At 35.6% G+C, this 26693-nt stretch overlaps 1 protein-coding gene across 1 annotated transcript in view; it reads left to right on the forward strand.

The window, feature by feature from the left end:
* SYNE1 (spectrin repeat containing nuclear envelope protein 1) overlaps window positions 1–26693 on the forward strand; it is a 230181-nt gene that overhangs the window by 220 nt on the left and 203268 nt on the right. Inside the window, exons 2-8 of the mRNA XM_088537041.1 lie at window positions 2538–2599; window positions 12313–12408; window positions 14076–14159; window positions 17460–17552; window positions 19300–19478; window positions 21415–21611; window positions 21752–21861. Of these exons, the coding sequence (XP_088393167.1) occupies window positions 2538–2599; window positions 12313–12408; window positions 14076–14159; window positions 17460–17552; window positions 19300–19478; window positions 21415–21611; window positions 21752–21861 (821 nt within the window). The remainder of the gene's footprint in view (window positions 1–2537; window positions 2600–12312; window positions 12409–14075; window positions 14160–17459; window positions 17553–19299; window positions 19479–21414; window positions 21612–21751; window positions 21862–26693) is intronic.

Genomic DNA, 26693 nt, shown 5'->3' on the forward strand with positions numbered 1-26693 from the left:
GTATTTTTGTCATGGGATTTGTAAAATCAATCCACTGTTTAATTTTATTCAAATATAGGTTGTTTTAGTTGGTTACTTCTGTTATTTTTAAACATAATATAGACTAAATGCTAAAAAGGAGAAACTTTACTATTAAGAGTTACTGCAGAGATTGTGAAGAATGTATTATTCATATATTGCCTTGAAATAGGCTATTTCTGCTGTTTACTGCTATGACTGGAATGGAGTATGTCTGCTGCTGGTAAACAACTGGAAGCCAGGAGTTTTACCTGATTTCCAGTTGCCATCAGAATTCAAGTTCATAAATGTGTGGGATCAAATTCAAATTGGGGAAGTGCAGACAAAGCAGATGAGGGATTAAAGGCAACTATCATTTTGGCTCATTTCATTGATCAAGCATTTATATTCTGAAGACTCAGTAGTCTTTTTGTAAGCTATTGTTATAACTGTTTGTTTCTGGGAAAATTTGAGTTTGAGGCGTGAATGGAGTCAGAATTGGATGGATTGTATGGGCTGCCTTTCTCTCCGTTACCATATCCATAGGATATAGTTCAAAAGTACAGCTAATTCCACTGAAATGAACTGGGCCACCTGTATAAGTAATAGTAGATGTCAGTTCTGCTCTGACAAGCTATATATCACATATGGAACACCCTGTGTATACAGGTTAGAAATTATACAGAAAGAACTTTATTTTCCAGAATGTAGAAATTCAGCTTTTTTTTTTTTTTTTTTTTTTTTTTTTATGTTATCCTCTCGGATATCTTTGCATGTTTTTGTATGTCAGCAAGACTTTTAGTTTTTTGAATCAAAGATCAAAACTTCTTCATTTGTAAGTAGGCATATTTCAGAGGGGATAGTGGGGAGGACCAAACTACAAGCCCTGTGATTCCAAGTCAGGGCAGATAAAATTATCGCTTAGACACTCCCACGCTGTGCCCCAAACGGTTATTACTGAATAAGGTGCGATGCAGTATTCTAAGCAATGCTTAAGTATAAGTGCAACAAGTAGATTCCAAAATTGTAATGAGTGTTCTAAAAATGATACAGGATAGGCTGCTCTACAAATTAAAAAAATAAAAATTTTCTTAGAATGTATACAAAGCTAGCGATAAAAGCTAGGGAATATATGTATCTTATTTTCCTCTAGTAAATCTCGTCTTGTACCATCTCGTACTGTAGGTTATATAGTATATTTTACTATATTGTTGTCATTGTATATGTGACTAATCATTCAAAATATGTGTTCTGACTAATTAAAATATAAAAGCCCTGAGACACAGTGCACACAGTTAGGGAGGTCACATTGTGGTCAGGGACAGCCATTGCTGTCCTACTTAAAATAACATGTACTCTTACTGTGGAGAAGCATTATAGGAGTACAAATCTGGGAGATTGCATAGTATGCATAACTTATTAGTTATCTTTTCTAGAGCTTTAAAAGGGATTAAAGAATATTCCCTTTTTAATTTTACAGATGTGAAGGAGATCAAATCACTATTCAGTACCACACAAGCCAGAGGCAGAGGCAGGAACTAAAATTAGATTTTCTAGCTGTAGTCTGTGGCACACGTGTTTTTTCAAAGAAGAAATAATTTATTTAGCAATGTTTCATTATTTATTTAGATTTTCTGTAGGGGGAAGCAATGGTCTCATTCAGAACTGATGATTGTCATAACATGGTTAGCTTTTCAGTGAAATAGCTATTTCCTTTTCTTTTCAGAAAGAAAATCCCCAATGTAAATATTTGAGTGCCACTGGTGTAAAATTACAGCACGTGTCAAAACCCGTTTGTTGCAGGGAAGGGAGAGGAGCCCGGGGACTGGTTATGGTGCTGATTCCCTTCCCCTTGTTGCCGTGACCCTGGCTCCTGCTGGAGGCGGGAGCGAGTTCAGGAGCTGTTTTTGCATATGCATCTGGCAGCAGTTCCTGAGGGACTATCTGAGAATGGTTAAAATTTGCTATAAATTCCGACAAGGACTTCAAGATGGGACTCTAAGGGAGGTAGTAAGTAGCAGTGTGGAAAGTGTCTGAACTAGCTTGTCGCTCCTCCCCGGCAGAGCTGCTTTCAACGAGGGTTGTCATGCCTTTTTACATCTTTAATTTGGCTTGCTAAACACTTTCAGGTATAGATGCTATGGGTAGTTTTACAAAGTCTATAAATGGTATGCTGAAATTCCGAGTAGAGCTGGCTGCCTTCTTCAGTGCTGCAATATGGATATATGGACATAGAAATCAAATTATTTTTGGAATTCAGATTTAGAATGGTGAATTACATTTCAGTCATTCATTAAGACTTGGTCTGTGCTGTGAACCTGTTCAAACAGGCAAGTGTCAGAGCATTAATAAAAGAATGTAAAGTTCTTGTCATTGGTAGTTACAGGCAAAATTAATAGAGTTATCTCAAGAAAATATAGTGACGCTTCTGACAAATGCAGCGTGCATTTGTTGTCAGCACAGAATATTTTTCTTCCATCGAGTACTTCAAACAGTGTACAGTGGTGTCTAAGCAAACTGTTTTCCTTTCTTTTTTTCAGATGAGCAAGAGTCAGTGCAGAAGAGGACTTTCACAAAATGGATCAACACTCATCTGGCTAAGGTAAAATACATCTTTGAAAATATCGTTTTTAAATTAATCCTTATTCTCTGTATCAATGCAGGCCATAGAGTGTAGAAGATGACAGATATTACTGAGCAGAATGGCATAATCTTGACCCCCATGATTTATACACTGTGGAGTTGAGATCTATTTCAGTATGATAGCGGTTTAGGCAGTGGCAGCAGTGCAGGTGGCTGCAGCCAGATGCTCAGGTTCTTTGGACAAAACTATAGTCAGAAAGGAAGCACAGTAGCTGCTATTCAAGTTAGAGGAGAGAGCTGCAACTACTTTCTAAACAGCAGAAATACTAGCAGAAATATTACTACATATGGCATACTTGAATAAAACTTTGGGTGTTGTGTAGTTTGGAAGCATCCTGGTCCGACTACAAACATATACAAAGTGTTTCTCAAGTCCAGTGCCACATTCCTTGTCTGATGCATCTCAGGCTATATCATGAAGATATGTTTACTGCTAACTGCAACCTAAAAACTCTGTTTTGGTTTTAGTAGAATAAGGTTGGAGATTTGCAAGCAAGTTTGAAAGCACTGAATTACAAGTGGCAACAGCTTTTGCTGATGACACAGGTAGTGAGATTTAATTTGGCATTTACCATAGTTTTCACACAGTACGGCTTTTCCTGTGCTTATCAATTAGTCCTTTAAACATATTTAAACATGGGAGGTGCTGTTTGAAAGACTTTTTTTTAAATCATCATCAAAAAGCTGAGGAAGGACTAACCGACAACTGACAATTTCCACCCTCTGTAGAAGCAATTGACTAATAATGCACTTAAAAATAATTAAAAAAAAAACTAGGAAACTCATATTAAGTTATATCCTCTGTTTTTATCTAATGAGAAATTATGGTAGAGAGGCAATTTTTATTTATGTTACTGAGGAATGCAAATGAGGAATTTACTGTGAAATGAACTTCATTGGCATGATAAAATTCAGCTGCTAGAATCAGTCTATCTTTAGGACTTCCTGACTGTAGATTCTAACAGGGAATGAGATTTCTCTCCCCATTATTTTTGAAATGTGTGGAAAGGGCAACAGAAAACTTTAACACTCTCCATATGTTCCATTTACTTCAAGTGAGATGTAAAGATAGTCAATACTTGCTTAAGTTCTTGACAGAAGTGGGATACAAAAATGTGTCAAGGGCAAAAGAATTCACTATTTGGTATTACTGCCTTTCCTGCATTGCATCATTGCTTATTGTTCAGTAATATCTTACAATGATCAATTTACATACATATGTATATTTTGTTTATGTGTGTGTGTATATAAGAAAGTGTAAAATTCTAATGGACTAATAATGATCAACTGATATTTTCCTTGGAAGCAGAAGATGTCACGATGGCAACTCAATTTTAGTTTATAGACAAGGCACTCAAAAGAGGAGTGACTCGTGCCACTTGAAAATTTAAACACTTAGAACTTACAGTTTTTTAAAGTTTTTAAATCTTTGCCATATCTTTGAACAGTGTGGATGCATATTTTGAGTTCATAGCAACTGTAGAAAACACAGGGGCTGTGACATGCGCTGGATTGCCCTTGCACTCATGTTCCACACTTCAGCCTAGAAATTTTATATTTAGAATACTTGATTCTCATAAAGATTGTTGTCATTTTTGTTATGTAAAATATTGGTAGACATTTGAAATGTGCTAAGGAGAAATTCTTGGTATAACAAGAATTGTTTTAGATAGAATCGTCGTCCCTATACCCTCACCTGCATATCCTATAACAATGTGGAGCACCTATCAAAATTGCAACTGATGATGAACATAGTAAAGTGCTGGTCTTGCACTGCTAGCAAAGAAAAAGAATTGCCAAGACCTGGATAAACTAAGTGAGGCTATAGGAGGGGAGGTGTCAGCCTTGCAGATTACCCCATGTTATGATGTTATGGCCGTAAGACTCTCATATTGAGGAAACAGACTTTTAGCTACTGCCTGATTAGTTCTGTCTGCCTGCATCATTTAGCACCCAGGAGAGATAAAGGCTAGAAAGAATTAAGATTTCAAGGTAATTCTGACTTTTTTTTTCAATGGCTTTGCACCAAAGCTTTCAATATTTGTCAAATATTTCTTTTACCTTTGAGGATGTCAAAGTTACCTGAAATAGTGTTCCAAGCTTTGGCAGAGATTAGAGCTTGTGTTTACTTTCGGCTACTATAGACCTACTGTGTGACCCTCAGTATTTGTACTGTACACATTCTCAGGACTATTTCTTGTTAGAGCTTTATTCATGGACCGTTTGTTGAAAGTTAAAAAGAGCAGTGATTTTAGATACTAGTGCAGATGAATTTGAGGAATATTTTGAGTTATATATTGTTGCTAAATGGACATGTATGGTTGATCCTGTATAAAAATTCTGAGACTAAAAATAATCTATATTTTAGATACCTTCTTTAGTAACTCAATTTTCTTCTGAATTGTCTTGTTTCTGTCCTGATATATGTATCCTAATTCTGAAATAGTGTCATTCTTGGAAGGTTTGATCCAAAACCTGGCTGACTTTTTTTTTCTTGTTTATTTAGATGCCTTACAGTGTAAACTACAGTATTTCTAATTAGAGTTAAGTTGTGTAAAGAATACTTTCAGCCTATAAATAGTAAATTTTCCTGATTACTGACCTGTAATCATAGAAATATAAATAAATTTATTCTTAAAATAAATATCAATTGCTTTTCTTAGGTAATGATTTTTGCATGTGAATTAGAGGGGAAAAAAGTAAACCTAAGAAGTTGGAGAAAAAATTTGTTTTGTTCTGCCATGTAGGAAATATATTTCAGACCTCCTAGTATCTTTATTAATTACAAACTATTTAAGTATTGCATAACATGTCACAGAACAGAAAAAAGCTGTTAAGAAATGTATGATGTATTGGAATTGGAAATACCTACCTTTAAGTGTTGACTAGAGGATATATGACATAAAGCTGCTACAGAAACTTTTTGTTATTTGACATACAATAAATAACTAAAGGAATTGCTAAATATGAATAAACCTACTAAAAAGTGTTTGTGTTTAAAATTGATTTGCTATGACACCAAGTTTCTATAATTGTTGTCCTAACAGCTGAGGATCTCAGACTAGTGGTATAGAATAGAGAACATCTATTAGGACGTGGTACAACAAATTCAACTATACCTAATAACTGAACTGGTATCTTTAGTTAAATCACTTAGTAAGTAATTACTTTCTATGTTAATATTAGAAAATAGCAAAGTCTAAATTGTTATTCAAAAAGAAAGGAAAAATAGTTGCAATACCAATCCCCTAAGTAAGTAGGTACTTCTGAAAACAAGTGTGTCCAGAAACATTTTGAATAATGTTAATGCTGGTATCTTGGATTTTTCTGGCTGTTGTTGATAGCTTCTCTTTAGTCATCATTGAAGCTTTGGATAAAATTTGTTATCTCAGTAATTGTCTGACTCATGGGTAGAAATAGAAATGCTTGTAAACGGAGAATATGTTGTGTTTTGGAAGTTGTAAAGTTATAATAAGATTTTTTCTCTTATTTTGTTTCATAATGTTCAGCTTTCTAGAATGTTTGTATAGTTTATCGAAAACAAGTAAGTACCTGCGGATACCATGACTGCTTTCTCAATCAATAGATGTAAGGTAGCTCTCTTGCAAGTCTGTGTCCTCTTGTGGTCAGTGATAACAGGCAACTGTCAGAAACCCTGGGACATAAGCTGTGCCAGTTTATACCAGAGAACCTCATTTCTTATCCTCAATGTTTTCCTTAGAGTATAAAATTATTTCTTTTTAGACATCAGAATAAATGAGTCCTGGATCAATTTCTCTGTGAGCTAAAGTGTTTGGGGCACTAAAACCCGTCCTTCATTTGGGCCTGTGCCTGTTAAAGTCAGGGATGTTACACTGTGATTAAAGTGGAGTTGCAAGACCTATAGAAGTGTTACCCATGTAATTATAGATGAATCTACAATCACTTATTTTAAATTCATAGACCTTTCCTTTTTCTTTGAGTATGTATGCCAGTTGGTGATTTAGAATGCAATCCAGAAAGTAATCCAGAATTATTTTAGAATGTAATCCAGAATAGCTATTTTTAAATTTGACTCAATATTTATCAACTTCAAAGTTAATAATGATTTCACTTTAAATTGGTCTCATTTTCTTGGCTGCTGTTGTAAAGATTTGAAGTTTCTTTTTCTTTTCTTTTTTCTTTTTAAGAAGAAAGTTTGATTGTTGCCATTTTAAATAATTTAAATGTATTGTCATTTAGGTAACAACCTAAACCGGCCTTTTGTCCTTGACCAAAAATCTTGTTCTCAGTATAGCATGGCAAACATTACTACATGAATTTACCATTGCTTGTTTCAAAGATTTTGGAATTCTGTGGTTGCTCTGTAAATCTCAGTTGCTGACTTGATGCTGTAACTCTTTATCCCCTCCCTGCTTCTTTGAATGCAGATGCCAAAGTAGAAAGGGAATTCATAACAAATCGTGTTTGTTAACTTAGGTGAAAAAATGTCCCGAGGAAGCTGGACATTATGTTTGTTTTTTCCTATTTTTCGTCTGTGGGAGAGTCAGATTAAGAGGCTGATAAGAGAAGTTGTCTTATGCTTAAACTTTAATTGTAGGCCTACATATTTGTAAGTCAGACATATTGTTTTCATACTAGATGATTTCATGATACTGTTTTGTTGCTTATTACACCTTTTTGGAAAGAGAAGTAATTCTTTTGAAAATAATTAATAATTTGGGAATATAAATCTGGATGGAGTAGTTCATTGGAGTTTGTAAGTAAAAGATTTTTTTGTCAGTAAAACAGATTCTTCACAGGAAGCCTTTAAAATCAAAGAGAATATTTTTCTTGTGGAAACTCATACTCAAACTGAAACAGAAACGAATCCAACAGCTATTTTAAGTACATCAAGGAGATTACAGAACTTCTTTGACTTTCTGAACTGTAACATTGATATAAATAATATGGGTATGAACACTTGAGAATGAAAGAAAGTATCAAGTATCCATCCCCTGCACTTATAAAATGGCTCTGGGATCCAACCAAGAGCTCCATTTAGGAGCCATTTAGGAGGCTGTGCCAGAGACAGGGCTGGAGATAAGGCTACACAGCAGGGGTGCAAAGCCCACGCAGGAGACGGGGCCGGAGGCAGGTGCCCCCGCAGCAGAGCTCGGGCGCTGCTGACGGCCGCGCTCAGGTGCTGCTCCCGAGCCTTGGGCGCCATGCGTGATTGCGGCTCCCACGTGAGGCTCGTCGGCACAGTCGGGAACTGTCAGTGTGCTCAGGGTTGCAACACCTATCATCATATTACCAAGAACTACCCACATGGTCGGGAAATGACTAGGTCAGAGCAAATGGAATGCACATGAAGTACTCTCACCCCAAGGAAAGATTTTTCCTTGCAATGAAAGCATGCACATGAATGGGGAAATTAATAGGAATCCTGGCTCTTCTGCTTTAAGTCCCTAGAGCACTGGCTCACTCCTAGGACTAGGGTGAACTTTATTTCTCCTTGTGTGTGCATGTGGATCCCTTTTTACACAACTTTTAGCAGGCGTGTAAATATTGTTTGAAAATTAATGTAGTAAATGTAGTTTCCAATGCATTGCTGCCCTTACAATACTGATACTATTGTCTGTACAGTACCGTTTATTTACTGCTAAAGTTAAGTACAGGGTGTAAAGAAGAGATTCCTGTTGCAAAGAAGCTCCAAATGAGAAGTGAACATGAAGAAGCATTGGAATACAACAGTCAAACCAAGCAAATACTTGCTGGTTCCATATTTGATGGCTGATTTTTACAATGTTTCCTATCATTAATTTCCTGTGTTGGAGAAATTGTAGATTTATACGTATATTATAAATCTCTTTATTTTCAGAGAGTTTTTAGTTGAATACTTCTCATATATACCGAAGATCTTTAAATTGCTCAGGTTATTTCCTGTGCACTGCAGCAATAGGGATCAGTTTGACAGAGCAACCAATTTAAGCAAAACATTTCCTCATTAATTCAAAAATTTGTGACCAAGTCTAAATGCAGCTATGTAAATAAATATTTAATAAGAAAAATCTGATTCACCAACTTTTAAAATTCATTCCCAATTAATTCAAATTCCTCCTACAGAGCTTATGAATTTGCTTGTACGGAGCGTGCCTCTGGTCTTATGATATGACCGTTGCTAAATGTCGTATAAAGTAACCACTGTGAGATTGCATATAGTGCAGATATAAATGTTGACTACATTAAATAAGGTATAGAGAATGTCATTAGTATAATTTTTTGCTATTTTGCTTTTTTGGAGAATAGGATCTAAGTGTTGTCGGAATGCATAAATTAAAATCAAAACTTGAAGCAAAACAATAAGCATATGAAATCTTGGAGGACACCTGATAAGTTTTAGATTTAATGTCTCTTTGCTTATCAGAGCATAATCTGAGTTTCCTCAAATAATTTTGTTCAAGCACCTGATAAATGACAGCTTTCCTTTGATGTTATTTTAAAAGATTACTTCACATGCCTTTTAAAGATTCTTTTTCCTACCTTAAAGATGGCACAGGCTTTGCAGCATTCGAAATACAGTCTGTTAGGGTCATGAGAGTTGATGGCATCAACTAGAGCCATATAGTTATGAGCAGAAAGCCAAAATCTAGAGTAGGTTCAATATTTTCAAGACTACAGAGTTGTAAGTTGTTTTTCTCTTCCTCATTTTACCAACTTATGGATGGTATGTTGACAGTGCCATGGCCATTGGGTGAATAGGTGCTAAGTCCCATTTATTCTTGGGAATATAGAATACTATTCAATAGGTTATAATGGAATACAGTGGGATTTTGTTTGTTTTCCTTTAAGAAAACCTTTCATTACCTGGAGGCTAATAAGTAAACAATGTATATATTTGCTTTTTAATATCCTTTAACATATGCAGCCAACGAGTATTTATTTATCCATTTCAACAGAAGACTTGGTCTTTGTTATTCTCAGTAGAGGATTTGCCTGGAAGAAAAAGCATGTGGTATAAGTCATCCTGTACAATGGTTCATATACATTGAATAGATGCATACGAGCTTCTTACTGTCAGTAAGTCTATATACATGCATATGTGTTGTCATGGGAAATAAGGCTTATATTTGTGTGATATTTATGTAAAAGAATACCCTGATTGCCATTTAAAAAGATGACTCATTCCATACTTCAGAGAAAAAATGGAGTCATAGCAATAGGGTAATTCATGGGAAAATTTACACTATATAGCCAGGGTAGAAAAAAAATATGATTTATGAAATGGAATGTAGTCATTATCTTCTTGAAATTACATGTTAACATGTTCAGGGTAGTGAAATGCATGACGTGTGTGTTATGCAAAATCACTTCAGCTGATGAAGTGCTCTGAAAAATTAGTGGATTTCCAAAACAAGAGGATTCTTATATAGGAGACCTAGTGGCAAGACTGTTGTGTCTGCCTTCTGTTCCCTGCTTTACTGGTAATAAGGCACCTAGTAGCAGTAATTGTAAGCAATTACACATACCTTGCAGCAACAGATAGTAAATTTGAGCCTGCTGATTTATGGAGAATCGTTGTGGTTTTCTCACTTCTCAGAAGTCAGTCTTATTAACTTTGATATAAATGATTTTGTGGTTTCTTTGCTGCTTCTCATCTTTTCCATACTTCTAAACTTTTTCATGCTTCCCCTAATTTTCTGAGTTACACAAGTTGTATGTTCAGCATCTGGTTTGTTTAGAAAGGATAGTACTATGGAAATTAATTTACTTGGATGATGTCTTCAGGAATATTTTCACTGCCTTACATGAGTAAGAGGGTAGGATGCAAGTCTCCAAGTTTGCTTAACTACTGTCAGTGAAGAGCAACAGGTCTTCAAAAGGGTGTTCAGAGCAAGGGCTTGACAAGGATGATCAGAGGTTGGATGTCTAGTGTTGTACACTGTGGAAAACAGAGGTGCTCCACAGACTTTGTTTGCATGTGGATGCTATGTCTTTTGTTATGGCCTGGAACCTAATTGAAGAGCAGGGACATCCAAGCTGGAAATGAGCTGTGCTCAAAGTGGCGGAGATATTTTGGAGACCAATGTTATATAGGGATGGCCATAAATTTCACTTACCCTCCCATCCAACTGTTTCTTAATTGTTTCTGGTAAGGATGTCTCTTTTCATTATGGAAGAGCTAACTTCAACAGACTATCCTCACTGCTGGCACATCTATCTAGATGAGGAGGAGGTGAGATTTGCCAGGCCTTCAGCACAAGTTGGAATATAATGGTAGCTGCTATAATCATCATATCTTTTGGTAAATATTTTTTTGCCAATTTATCATGCAATAAATACTGATAAAACAAAGGTTTTGAAAGCTTCAAACAGGGAGTGATAACACAGAAGGTGAGAAAAAAAATGTCAACTGCCTGTAAAGCAAGACTGGGACAAATTAATCAGCAGTGACCTGTTGCTCTGCTGGTTTCTTTGGTGTTATGTTGTAAATGAATGCAGTCCATTATGGATTGCAGTGTGAGGTATGTAAAAAGAACTGAGTAAATATATCCTAGTAATTAGTTGTAATACCGCTATATTTTATATACACAAGAAAATGTGCTGTTTTCTTACTGTGGTTTTTAGAGACTCTTTAATTTCCTATAAAGTCTTTTGGCAAAGTAGTTATTTTTTTCCACATTATACCAAAGTTTTTTTTTGTTGAAATATTAGTTAATCCTAACTGACCAATGAAGGCAGAGTGTTTTGATTTTGGAAACTAGTAGCCTTATGGGAGTTTTCCTTTATTCTGCTTTGTTATAGCACTTTTACTTTTTCAAGAGCAGCAACGATTGTCATTTGTCAATAAGCAGATATGAACATTAGCAGTTTGTGAATAAACAGATATTTTAACACATTGTGGAAGTTGCAAGATGTATTTTTTCATTCATTTCAGCTGACAAATTTCACACTTGGCTTTCTTTTGCTAACAGAAATGTTTGTGGTTGTTGAAATACTGACCAGCTGATAATATAATTCAATATGCTAGCATACATTTAAGAAAACAGAGTTTAATGATGTGACCTTGTTATTCAGAATTCCTGAAGTATCATCCATTTATGCAATTGTTTTCATTATTATCATTGTTGTGGTTGTGAGTGTTAGGACATATGTTAAACAATTTGTTTTAAGTAGAAACTGATATACTGCTTAGTATTGGAAGACTGAAAGGCCTGGAGTTAAAAAAAAGAGGAGGGAAAATATGGCAATTTAGTAAAACAACTGTCAGCTGTGAGAAAGTAGCACTGTTGCTCAGGAAGCCACACTACTGCTTAAAGCATTTTTCCTTCATATATTTCATTTTTTTCAAACTGAAAGAGTGGAATTGCAATGACATTCTTAACACTAGGCAAAAAAGCCTGATAAACTGAGATGTGACTGTAATGCAGCATCTGTAAGTTGGATGTATTTTGTAGACTCACATGCAATTGTCCAGCTGTCTGGTCTCTACTTTTCCTTTGTATCATCAGTGTCAGAAAGCATCTAGTGTGTCAGAAATGTTCAACAGATGGACAACATGGTGGCAAAACAATGTTTAAATGATTCAGTGATATTAAACGTTAAAAAATATAGCAAAGGGGACCAAAACCTATACCTATCTGTTTGGAAGGAAGGAAGGCTTTAATGTGGGTGAACGATTGTTATATCTGAAGTCTGCTCACTTTTCAGCGCAATCCTCCCATGCTGGTCAATGATCTGTTTGAAGATATCAAAGATGGGGTAATGCTGATCGCCCTTTTGGAAGTCCTTTCAGGACAGAAACTGGTAAGAATTTCCTTCTCTCTGAATATATGATATTTGCAGAACTTCTAGGATATAATTTTCCATTTTATTTTTATAATTAAAACCATAAAAAAAATTGACTGCCTTATTGCAAAAGTTTACCAACAGAGAGCACTATTTGGTTGCAATATAAAAAGGTTATTAAAAATTGAAATTCTATTTTTTATTAATTCGATCTTACTAGTTTATAAAAGTTGTTTGTTTATGTTGTCTTTCATCTATGTGTTAGTACAGTGCACAGGCAAGATCAGAAACCCAAGCATGCACTTTGGCGCATCTTAAGTAATGAAAGCCTTATGTGTTTAATTTACCCTTTCTTTCTGAGAAAATGGTACACACCTAACATTTCTCTGGGATCTAATAGCCATTTGCCCTGCAGGCTGCTCTGCTGTACTAGAGAACCTTATCTGATACCAAATGACTTTTCCCAGCCACTGTGTACATGGCAAACAGGCTGTCTCTTGGGAGCCAGGTTATTTCTGCGTGTGATGTGGGAGGGAAATGAAGGGGTTATTGGCCCAGAGCTCTCACTTTTCCTCCTCTTGCACGGAGCAAGTAGCAGCATTGCAAGAGCAGAGCAGCAGTCTCTCTGCCTGCTGCCTGGCGGGTACGAGTCACCTGTTTCTTCGCATTCAAGTAATTTGCAAGGGTCACTTGCGCCTTTGAAATTTCTTATGAATGTTTTGGTTCCAGACGATAGCCAAAATTAAATAGTAATTCAGACTGCGAGAGTGGTAGTAGCGTGAGTGAAAGAAGCTGTGCTTTCTGCTGTGCTTCTGCCCTGCAGAAATGTTCCAATTTTTGTTTCTGTTCGTCTAAGAAAGAAAGTCTCCCCCTTGTGGTGCAATTTAGGCCGTGAAACAGGAAAAGAATTTTAAAGCAGTTACCAGTAATACTGAAATCTGCTGGATTATATGCTGCCTGTGTTAGTCTATGAAAGATGAGAGATATCATGGGACCCGCATACTGTCTGGTTAATTTGAAGGTCATATATAGCAGAATGTGATCTTCTGCAGAAATTGCAAAAGGAATTTCACAATCAATAGCAAACTTTTGTGACACCTGTTTGTAACTTTACGAATGGGAATTTAGAATGTAGTAAATAGCTATATATTTGCTATATATTTTGCTATATATTTGCTATATAATTTCAGTTTAAAGTGTTAGAAGACTAGGCTATATTCATAATTAAAGGAGTTCTGTCCTTCTTAAAATCCTGCATGAATTCAGGAAAAAATATTTTTTCAGCTGGGATTTGTGATAGGATTTGTAATTAGTAATTTAAGGATATTTAAAATTTGAACAAATGTTTTAAACATTCAGGAAGTGAATACATTTGGGCATGTATGCATTCAGGAACAATAAAAAAATAAATACTTATCAGTTTTGAGTCCTGAGATTATCAAGGCATCTAAGGTTGTTGATAATAGTTGATAATAGATCTATGACATTTACTACCCTCATATATATTTATATAAGGAAGTCCTCTGTGTTGGTATATGTAAAAGACTTATTTGATTTTTCTAATAAATATTTGTACATTTAAATCAGATTGTCATATATGCATATGCATTTATAAGTGGAACTTCACTTTTTTCAGCAAATTGGTGTAAGTCTAATTGGGGCTTGCATTGTCCTTTCTCTTTAAGCCTTGTGAGCAGGGACGTCAACTGAAGCGAATTCACTGGGTTGCCAACATTGGTACAGCTCTTAAATTCCTGGAAGGAAGACGGGTAGGTTTGTTCACAGTTAGTCCTGTCTTTTTATTTTTGCCTTTACCTTTTTTTTTCTTTACTCCATAAACGTATGATTTGTATCTACCTGCCTGCTCTAATTCTAAATCTGAGCTATGTGTTGAGGCTTAGTTTCTACATAGTGCCTAAAAACTGCTGTAAACATTTTAAAACAACACTATCAAGATTCAGCACAATTATATAGCAGTTTATCAGATAAAACTTTTCTTCTTTTGAGTTATTTTTTTTGAGAATCCACTTGGATGGTATTCCTTCCCTGCCCACCTCCTCCCCTCCCCATGCTTTTAAGCTCTTTTTCTTCCCTTTTGCTATTCTCAGCAAGGTTAAGAATAATGATCATGAGCAGAGGCATGAATTTATAGTTAAAAGCATAGATTTATGAGCTTACTTAGTGACCATATTTGCAATACTCTGTTTCCTATAAGTACAGAGATAAGAATTTAGGATAGTGTGACCCTTATTAGTTTGGCAGGACTTCAGACTAATTTCAGGATTGATTCTGGAAAAAAACCATCAGCACTGATGCCATGTTGGAAAGGTAAGAAAATATCTTAATGAAAGATTTAATAAAAATAATAATAATAAAAAACCCTCAATGTTCTAAATATGAATGCCATATAAAAGCAGTTTACTTCTTCCTTTTTTTTCCTGCCTTTTCTCTCTGTATTATACTTACTTACATTTACTTTTTTCAGATAGATTATAGGTATTTTTTTTCTTGTTATGTCAGTGTTTTGGATTTATTTTGTTCTCCACAATGTCATAGCACTAGGAATCATTGAATTTTGGCATTCTTTGCCTCTCTCTAACCCTACAGCAGCTTCAACTAATTGCTGTTCAGTTATGTGGGATTATCAGAGTCCTGTAGAAACAAATCGAAAAGAATTTTTTCTTTTTGGCTTAGTTGTGTTTGAAAATATATAACCAAAGCAAAGACAAATATATACCCAAATCAAATATCTGCCTGAGACCACAATTTTACTAGTAAGTGTATTATGGTTTGCTAATACAAACTGTGTTATATGCAACCTGAGAGTGGAAGACTCAAACTAAATAACAGATTCTTTCCTATTAAGACCTGTATAGCCTAAACCAAGACTAGAGTGAGGGGCAAAAAGGCTTGCTTTTCTAGTCTGCATAGCCCAGTGTAGTGGGTGACCAGATGAATGACCCAGCTCAGATCCCAGAAGTAGCAGTAGTGCAGCCAAGTAATTATCCTTACTGAAGAGATATTGTCAATAATGGAGCACTGTTTTTACATGGGATATCTGGGACTTTTTTTCTGGATTCTCTAGTTTCTTTTGTATGTACTGTGTCCACCAGTATACAAGATTTCCTGGTAAAGGGAATTAGAAATATGCATTGTGCCAGGTAGAGTGGTGTGCTCTACCTGGTGGCCTGTAGGCTGAATCCAGCTCAAAGGTTGTGTCTGTCCAGTTGCTCAGCCTCTCCATCCCTGAGGAGGTGGGGATGCCTTGGAGGTGTTTCCTTGGAAAGGCAGCAGATATCCTTCCAAGGGCTGAGCGCAGCCGCTGCTGAGCTGAGGCCGATGAAGGAAGGTGGTCGGCTGCCCTTGCTGCCTGTGAGGCTGGAGCGCCGCTGGAAGGGTCTCCTCCCCGAGGCAGCTGCCCACCACTGGAGGAGAAGGATGAAAAGCAAGAGTGGAAAAGAGGGGTTTTCATATACAAGAAACACAGGGTATGTCTGTTGGAAAGAGAAATGGGCTGTGGAAGGCCCTCAAATGTGTATACAGTTCTCACAGTTGAGGTGATTGGACCAAGTCCTCTGCTCCCCTATGGGCTCTCCCATAAATAATGACTGTTACAGGTTAAACTAATTTCTTATTTTCACTGCTCAGACAGACTCCTACAAATATTCCCATTATGCTACAAAAAATATGTTTGGAATTTGGCAGATCTCACTCTGGAAAATTATGCTCCATTGGGTTTCTTGGTGGAGGGAATTGTAAATATAATCAGTGGCGATTTCTTCTCTATCTCTTCCCAAGCAGCCCGTGGAGTTCTAATTTCATAAAGAGCCCTGTCTTTTTTTGCTGTTCATTGTTGATATTATCTAGTGGGTTTCCAGCTGCTGATTCAGAGATCTGCAGTCTTTCTGTTTTGTAGAGAGGAACCAGCTCACCTAAAATCAGTCTTGTGCTTTTCTTTCATCTGCTTCACCAAAGCAATTCCATCATCTTTTTTCCATGAATAAAGTTATAGCGTAAGAGTACTTTAACAGAGCTTTTCACATTTATGTCACAGTTGGTGGCAGACACTCTTGACTTTGCTGAGGGAATTAGAATCACCATATTTCCTAATGTTACGATACTCCCTGTTCTTTTCTATTTTCTTGAGCAAGCTCTTTTTTCCTGTTAATTTTGTTTATGGCTTGTTCTTATTTATCTCCTCCTTTACTTACTTTTATCTTATGAGTCTATCTTAGGGTAATACTTCATTCAGAGTCTAGATTACCATTTGGGAATTTCAATTAATGGAATCTCCTTCTGTTGAATAACTGCATATGTGACCACAGATAGCTCAGTTTTTCATATTTATTTATTTTTAAGGAATTCATGTCATGTTTGTTTCTCTGGGAAGTCTTAACAGGTGTTGATAAAATCCTTCACAGTAAAAGGCTCCCTACTAGATAACTGTGCCCTTTTCTTTTTTTCTTATCTTTGCTTTATGCTTTTCATTTTCCTGTTTTTCATATGTTCTTGAACTTGCTTTCCTCTATGCATCCATGTCTGTTTAGAACTATAGCAAGAACAACTTGCATAATTTGTAATGTGTGTCTGCTATGTAATGTTTAATTTACTTTAGTTGTTAATTTGTTAAAAATCAGTTGTTTAGTTGTTAACTTAGTTGTAATTTAGTTGTTAATGTTTGCGTGTTGTAATGTGTTGTTAAAATGTCTTTTCTTTGCATTCTAAAATTAATGCATCTTTCATTTTCAAGTTATTGTGTGTATCATCTTCTCCCCTTTACTTTTCATGCTAGTCCATATACAGAGGATCTCCGGTTTGTACAATGGTTTTATGTAATTTGCATTCTTTTTTTTCCTCCCTGAAATTAAATATTGTTCCTACAATTTCATTACTTATAACTGTACTTGGACAAAAAGTGAAATTCCATCATTCAACATTATTTTTGTGTAAAGAATTATTATTTGTTTGTAAAAATTCATTAAAAATATAAAACCTGTTTGAAATCCATTTCATAATTGTTATTATTCCTTATGTGAGTGACAGTAACACATATTTTCTCTCCTAAATAGATTAAGCTTGTCAACATTAACTCAACTGATATTGCTGATGGTAGGCCTTCTATAGTTCTTGGCTTGGTGTGGACCATAATTCTATATTTTCAGGTACTATATATATATATATATATTTATCATTCAGTATAGCCTGTTCAAATAAGGTCCAGTCATCGCTTTGTATGGTGTCATTCCAATCCGTCCTGACACCTAAATGTCTTTGTAATTAATTGAACATCTCATCCTGAATAAAACAACAGTAGTGCTGATAATAGTAGTGTTTCACACTGGATAAAGTTAAATACCTGTCTTTGGAATGGATTGATCTGGTCTATAATGGTGTTCCTTTATTGTTGGGATATTTTCTCCCACTTCTGTTTCTGAGGAATATAATAGGATAACAAAGGAAACAACATGGAAAAGAACTGTGAAATCTTGCAATGTGTAGTACCTTTAGCAACATTGACGGTGCTTGTGCTCTATCTGACTGCAGTGCACTTGATTTCTTCCAGGGTTTATATTCATGCAATAGGTGTAAACATTTGCTGGGAGATATAGATATTTGCATGGGCAAAATTTAGTTGTAAATGAAGAAGGGATTTGATCATAAATATTTTGCGTTCTTTGAAGTTGGGTAGGAGGAAGAAATGTTTTTCTAGATCGTGACCATATGAGTTAGTAAAATAAGTCACTGTTCCACAGTTGCAAAAAACAGCTGTGCTTTTGTTGCTCTCCTTGGTAGAACCCTTTGGCTTTGGCTCCCTCATGGTGTGGTTTCCATGCATCTAAGGGGTGCTGTTCTCCTAAGCACAAACCAGTGTAACATCGCAATGGTTCAGATCTCCCTCTTGAAAAGTTACCTAGAATGACATTTGCATTTTTATTTAATTTGTGTCCTATTGAGATGATGGGGAAAGATCATGCTTCTCAAAGTGATTGAGAATTATCTGCATCAGTTTTACTCGGGCATGTTTGAGGTTTTCCTTGATTGTTGTAAACAAATACCTTATTTTAACAGAAATGAAAGCAGATATACAGGAGAACTGTGGTTCTCACTATGGGAGACACATTCACTGATGTGCTACAAATTTGTTTTTAAGGAGACAGGATAGATCAGTCTTACAATGTCCTCTGGGTATACCTCTTCCATTGTGAAGCCAAATTGCCAGAGAACTTAATGTCCTCGAAAGCATCAAGTTGATAATTTTCATTTACTGAAAGACCTTATGCAAATATTTAACATGTGCCCTCTCCAGGTGATACTTACATTCTTCACCAGTGGTACATTCACTGTTCCATCACAAAAGCACCTCTAGAAAGAGATGCTTTAGAATTTATGCCAAAACAAAACATTGGTAAATAAAAACATTATCCAGATCATCAGTGTTGCTTTCATTATTTTAAGAAAGGGCTGGAAAGAGGAGGAAGCTGATCATAAGCAGAAGATCCTCATTCTTGGTGACTGTTGGTTAAGTATCTGGAAAAGATGGTTTGAAGTGTTATTGAGGTTCAGATTCTTTAAGTTGAAAGACTTAAAGAATCCTCTTCCTCTGAAATGGATGGATTTTTTTTTATAATTTGAATTCAAGTTAAATGTAAACCATCATCTCCTGTTTCAGTTATAATTAATATGCCCCACTTGCATATTGCTCCAGCTGTAGGGCATGAGAAAAGTCAGTTTTTGCTAGATGCTCTGTACTTCTGAAATTAAGACAGACATCTGGGCACATGAATTAGAATTTTAAAGGGTACTTTTACATATAATTAAAAAAGAATGCTCTATCCAACTTTAGTTTGAGTCCTATCTTTTTAAAGAAGTGATGAGAATTAAGAGGATTATGTATCTTTTTTAATGCAGATTGAAGAGCTGACAAGCAACCTTCCACAGCTGCAGTCGTTGTCTGGCAGTGCTTCTTCTATGGAGAGCGTTGTCAGCTCAGAAACTGCGAGTCCTCCAAGCAAACGCAAGGTGGTAACCAAGGTCCAGGGAAGTGCCAGGAAGGCTTTGTTGAAATGGATACAGTACACAGCAGCAAAGTGAGTAACCTACAGATTAACTGAATTTGTATCTTAAATTCTTTCTGCATATTGTAAATATCTCAGTCAGTGACTCAGTCCTTTTGCTCTGTGTTTATGTAGCGCCTGCGATCATCTTTTTTTGATAACTGGGTCTGCTAAATGTTACCAGTGGCTATTTGTTACAAACAAGTAGTAAATAACAATTTGCATTAATTTTATGAGCAATTACGTTTTATAGCCTCTGAGCAATGAATGGGATTATCTTTGGTGGAATGCGGAACAGAAGAGGGGAACTGAATATTGTTTCAATCACAATATGTTAATCCTGCTGCCAAAACAATTGATGTTACAATATAAATCCCACACTGAAATAGCACTTCTCAATGACAGATCTTGTGGGAACAGTAAATTCTAGAACTGCTCTTCAAAAGCAGTTCATTAAAAATCATGAATGTCTTACTGTGATTTTGTGATACAAATAGCATATTATTGAATGTTCATTCTTTTTAAACAGAGTTATTTCAGAGGTTCAAACTTGTGATTTTTTGCTAACTTTTTGTGATTTTTGCTAACTTTTGCGATATTGGCTAAATAAGAGTATTTCCTTAATTTGGTACAGTTATTGCAAGTTTGTTCTGCTCACAGACAAGAAAAAAAATCCATAAATTGGATCAAAGAAACAATAGTAATTTGATTGCTTCCACAATATTATTGCTTCTACAAGAAAAAATTAAAACCATAAAAGAAAAAAATGGATTTAGTTGTTCCAGGGCGGCTAGCTGGGTCTAGAATAGTGCCTTAGAAAAATTAAGAAAAATCATAAAAACATAGATTTTCTCGAGTTTTTCAATAAATAGGTAGAATACAATAATATGTCAGTTCAGTCTAATTTGGCATTCTTCCTACAGCAGTTTTGTTGGTAAGAGGCTGCTGAAATTGAAAGTGGGCAACTGCAAGTTCCAAAGAAATGTAAACATGTAAAATTCTAGCAAGAGAGGTCTGTGAATCAACTTGCCCACATTATGTGGAAGAAGGATGAAATGTACTGTAAGAAGCATAGAAATGATAATACATTTTGCTTATCCCTTGTTTACACTGCAATGTGTAATGGCTGGCCAAGTGCCCCCCCCAAAGTTGGTAAAGATTCTTGAATGCTTGAGAAGTGTATTTTGGATGAAACCTACATTAAGAGATACTTTTTCCGTGAGCCTCAAAATGGTAAGGTTGCTTCAGCCTCTAAGTGTGTCCTCAGAGGAATTTTCCATGCTCAGAATAAGTATGTATTTAAAAATAAAATAAAGGTAAAAGAAAGAAGAAATACCTTTTAAAGTCACTTAAAGGCAGAGGAGGGGGAGAGAAAAAAAGGTAATGGGCGGAATGTGATTCAGTTCTGATTATTCTGATTATTTTCATTTTCATATATTGCTATTTCTTCATATCTGTTTTTTTAAGAAAAGTGTAATGTTCTGGGTTCATGAAGTTATAGTTTAGATAAGAATTTTAAGAAATTTAAGTGATAGTGGAGTTCAGGCTTTCATTTTAAAAGATAATAGATCACTGCAGTGAGTTTCTGCCTTTTTTTTTTTTTTTTAACAATACTGATGTGCTTAGCTGGACTACAGTTATTGTAATGGGGAGATATGAAGTATTCAATAATGAGAGAATGAATAATGAAAGGAAACCTATATATCTGCAATCTTGATATGTATTGTATGTATGTATTTGTTAAAAAATACCATTGGTATATTGCCACTAGCAACCTCACTGGAGACAAATATAGGTATATGGCACATATAGGCCTCTTTATGCAGAGATGAATTAATGCAGTGGATGTGAGTGGAGCTGATTAGCACTGTAGGTACCGCAGGTAGTCTAGGCCTCTGGGCAGTGCCTCCCTCTTATTAGACCTAGTCCTGATGTCCTTGTGAATCACTTTTTTCTTTCATATTTTTAGGCAAGTTGGAATAGAAATCAAAGATTTTGGACAAAGTTGGAGGAGTGGTGTTGCATTTCATTCCATTATTTATGCTATCCGTCCAGATTTAGTGGACATGGAGAAAGTGAAAGGAAGATCAAATAGGGAAAACCTGGAAGAAGCCTTCACGCTTGCGGAAGCAGAACTAGGAATCCCAAAGCTTCTTGATCCAGAAGGTACCTAAACATAGTTGAATAAAGTTTAGACTATTTCCATAAGTTAAATCAAAAACTAAATTTGAGTGTTTAGACAACTAGGTGACATTTCATGTCATTCACTTCTAAACTAATTTTCTTTGTTTTCTGTAATTGTCTAGATGTGGATGTTGACAAGCCAGATGAAAAGTCTATCATGACCTATGTGGCACAGTTTCTGAAGTACTATCCTGATCCTCATCATACAATGACTGATATGCAGGAGAATGATGTAAGTTTCTCTTAACAGCTTATAATGGGGGAGGGGTTATCAATATTTTTATAGCTCTTTTATACTTTATCATATTTTCTTCTGAAGAACATTTCAAATGAAAGGCAAATAGAGATAGAAAACTGGGGAAGACCACTGAATATAAAGGAAGATGTGTTGCTTCTTGGTGGATGGGGAAAATAATCATCCTGCACAGATCTTTCCATTTCCAGCATCAGAATCCAAAAGGAACAGAAACAGTTATGGTAAATGGTTGCAATTCACAGGATTCTAAAGTGCACTAAGAATTTCTCAAGCACAACAGTAATAAGATTGCAATACTGTATTACCTGAATCAATGAGTCACTTTGATTTCTGTTATACTGTGTTGCTGGATAAGAGCAAGTAGCTTAAGAGATTGTTTAGGCCTCACCTTTGGGCTTTTTGACCTGGGAAGCAGTTATGGTCTTGACAGGGATTTTTTTCTATTGCACAGTAATATTAGATTATTCACTCTACAGAGCTGCTTTCAGTCTTGACTTTTTTGTGTTATTTGTTTGCTTTGTGCATGCTCTATGTTTTATTTGTGCTTCGCATTAGAATGGTTTTACTCAGGGATGCCAAGGGATCGTGACTGACTTCTTAACCCTCATCATTCACTTCCTTCATGGCATGCAGCAGGAAATACTGCTGAGGCAATCAGCTCAGCCTCAGCAAGGGTGAGAGAGGCAGCTCTTTGTATCTGTGTTGCTTCAGCCCCCCTACTGAGCTATGGAAGAGCTTTCAAAGGAGTGAATCCAGTTCTTTATGGCTCTGTGATTTGCTAGGTGTGACTAAGATGGCATTAGTTTTACCATCCAGTTCTACTGTACGGCAGTTACTCCTTTTCCTTGCTGCAGCATCGTATTGAGAACCTAAGTGTGCCCATACCAGAGCATTTGACTGGAAGATGGGGGCTCTCACAGAAGAAGGGAGTGAGGGCCAAGCCTCCTGCTGCAGCTCATGGCAGGAGGAGGCAGTCCTGCTGCCCCCAAGCAGCAAATAATGGACCTCCTGCTGCTAACAGCCTCAACTGGCTCTGTTCTAGGGCTGCCCTTGGAGATTACAGCATGGACTCTAAAACAGGAAGATACCAAATTATTTCCAGAATTACTGATCTAATCCAGTGGATTAGATTAGTAGCAGATTAGAATTATAATATACTGCTATAAATTAGCAGTAGGATAACATAAATTCTGCTATTTGACATGCTTAGTTCAGGATCACCTCTCAGATGCCTTGATGATATTCCAAAGGCAATCCAAGTGTATTTTGATAGAACATCAAGTTCCCTGCATGCTATACTGCATAAATTGTAACCTCCCAACTCTAAGGAAATAAAAATGAGTTCGCATTAATTGCAGTAATAACATTGCAGTAATCTTTGATCCACTTTCTTGAGAAAGAACTATATTCCTTTTCACATGACTGATGGAGTGCCTTGCATTTTTAGAGACAGACTCTAAAACACAGACTGCTGTTGCCTCTCAAGAATGTCTCAGGCCCATCAGGGACCCATATGTACTGCCTACCTCACTGCCTAATGTAATTCCTGGTCCCCACGCCTCTGATCAACAAGTGATGATCGCACTGATAGGGCAGAGGGAGCGTGGAGCTAATCCAGTAAGCAGTGCATGGGCTCAGGTCCTAAAACAGTAAATATACATTGGAATATGTTCTCAAATATTCTCTTAGGAAACAGCAGTGCAATGTTTTCATGTATTTGGGATTGGATAGACACAAGCATTCCAGTGACCAAACTTTTGTTTGTCTCAGCCTTTCATTGCTATAAGCCTTTTCCCTTTCTGTCATATGTCATGGTGAGAGGCTTATTTTGTACTCTTGGCTCCTTTGCTTATGACTTCTCAGGAAGAATCTGTAAATACATAATGTTTCTAGTATTCAGTACTTCAGCTCTCAAAAATATCATTATGATGAGTTTGGAAAATGATCGTGTAAAAATTCCAACAAATGTTTACATATTAATTTACATGATTCTGGGAGGTGGAGAGGGAAGAAGAAGCCAGGAGTTATGTTGTTCCTGTTGGCTGCTACCTAGATGAAATATATTATCCAGATAATCTTCTTTGAAATAAGAGTGTCATTGATTCACATTCATTCATATTACATTATCCATAATGCTTATAGAGAGATTCTAATGTTGAAAATCCAGCATAAAAAATATTGCATTCCATGTTTATACAATAAATGCTTTCTATTTAAGGAGAAAATTGAAAAGAATTATCGTAATCCAATGTTTCATAATTAAATAACTTTTGCATCTTTCAGGCCATTTTTTTATGGATTGGTGAGAATTAAAGTATGAATTAAATCATGAGATTAAGCCACAATTGCATGTCCCAATTTTGACAATACTGATGAACTTTCTTGATATGTTTGCATTTTTTGAAAAACTAAACAGCAATAGTAAAGGTTTTCTTGCAATGGAGCTTCCCTAAATGCAATCACAGTTTAAATCCTAAGAATGTAACAGAGGGGTTTAAAAATGCTTTTTGAAATACACAAGAATAGATTCTGTTTTTAAAATGAAGAATTATTTATTACTTGGGGAAACATTAATGTGCTTATCACTTTGCAATTTTTTTTCTGATAGAAGTAAATACACTATGATTTTATGTATCAATTGCTTTTCTTTACCATAAAATCCATATAATTGTTTTTGCTTAGAAAGCACTCCCCGCTTTCTCAGTACACAATGCTACTAGTGAATCAGATGTGAACTATTTTCACGGCCTTATAATTCTTTAGACAATAATTGGAAATTCAATTGTTCTAAGAGACGTTGTCTACAGATTCTGTTCTAGGTAGACAAATACATGCAAGATCAGACGAGACATGTTAGATCAGCTTGTTAGCACTCACCTGATAACAAAGGTATCTGAACAGATTTTGAGGAGGAGGAAGGAAGAATTCCCTGCTCTATCCCTCTTCCTCATCTCCTCCAGACATCATCAGACAATATAGTTCCTTGGGATCTGTTGTCCACACAAATTTTTGTTCTTCTTCCCCCCACTATTCAATGACCAACCTGTAAGAAATTTGTATTGGAAAAAGTGGAGTAGTGATTGAATCTTGGCCCTTACTTGGTTTTTGAGGGACAGGCTATTTGCACATGCATTTCCAGAGTTAAGAGGAATCTGGTCTCTAATGCATGGATCATGTGTACGTATCTGTGTAAGCAACACATCTCAAAGAACTATAGTTGCTGTGAGGTAAGTAACTATTTTTTTCAGATAAATAATGTAGTGTCTAGCAGTCTAGAAATCAGATCTAGTTTGAAAATTTCTTCACTAGACACATTAAAGATGTGATCTTGTTAATATTTTAAACCCACTGTTATATGCATTTTTATACAGGTGGCTCTTGAGGTATTCTCTTTGGACTTTCTTCTTGCTTTGTTTTATTTTGTTTGCTTCTTTCTTTTTTTTTTCTTTTCTTCTTGTTCCCATTTGTTTCATATTGCTAGGAACTACTTCAAGCAATTCCAACTTTTGTCATTTCTTTTATGAAATTTAAGGTAAGGGTAAAATGTTGCAGAATAGCTCATAGCTCACAGTGGACCTTTCGTGCTTGTCATCCATTTTGTCCTGTCTTAAAGTTTCAGGCGTTTTTAGATATGCTGGTTTGTCAGCCTTATGTTTCCAAAAAGTAGATGAACAGCGTGAATCTACTATCATTTTACACCTTTTCTTTTGCTTAATTTTGTAAATAACTGTGGAAATATTATAGAAAAAAAAATCAACTTAACTATAATGAATCTCAGTGTTTTAGTTGTCTTAAATTTCTACATTTAAATATGTAGACATTAAAATGTCTGCATATATAAATATGAGAAAATAGTACTAGATTATAGATATGCTTCTGCTAGTCTAACCTTAGATGGGTTTTTGGATTTGTGGAATAGATATTAGATTATATACATTATTGTGCAAGTGATGTATATGGATTTTCTGTTTGAAGGAAAGAGCATTTATATATAGTTGCAGGATATTCTCTGCAATTTTTATTCACATAAATTACAATGAGGCTTTTAAAGATAATTTTTTTTAACCGTGGATATTTAGATACTTAAAATTTTCTTGTATGAGCTGAGAGAAGTTCAGAAGTTTAGCAGATAGCACTTTTATATTTGAAACTAACATTCATAGATGAAACTAGAGAACTGCAGATGTGAATATATTAGGAAGAGATAACAATTGTCAGTGCAGGTAGTTGATATGATCTGATTAATTACCCTTATTTCACACCATTTTTTTAATTAAGGAAAAAGTTATTTCCAACCAAGTATGATCATTGGTTCATCTCATATTATGCATAGCTAGTGATATATGTTGAAATGGGGATAAATACATGTAACTAAGTTATTCCCATAGTCCCCACTCCATTAAAGTAGATGTTTGGAAAGCCTAGATGAGACCTTCATGCAACTCATTAGCCTTACACAGTTACTGAGAAAATTAATTGGTAAATTCTCTGTCAATTATTTTATTTTGGTGGCAGCTCAAATGTACAGGAAGAGCACTCCTTGAGAATATGCGTCATGCAAAGTTTTTTTTTTTTTTAATACTCTAATGAGAATCAAGTAATTCAAAGATAATATTTTCACCACAAAATCTTTCACCACAAAATTATTGCAACTGCTTAACTTTTCATTTAATGTCAGAGAAATCTATGATGTCACAGAAAACTGTGATCTTGTGTTCTTTATCTTGAGGAAACATAGAGGTGTTCTAAAACCTAATGATATTCTATTTCCAAAGGACCAAGTCTATCTGGTTACTGTGATTTTAAGC

This window comes from Tinamus guttatus, unplaced genomic scaffold (genome assembly GCF_059628265.1).
Source record: "Tinamus guttatus ecotype Peru unplaced genomic scaffold, ASM5962826v1 Tinamus_guttatus_pri_ptg000716l, whole genome shotgun sequence".
In the NCBI taxonomy this organism is placed as follows: domain Eukaryota; kingdom Metazoa; phylum Chordata; class Aves; order Tinamiformes; family Tinamidae; genus Tinamus; species Tinamus guttatus.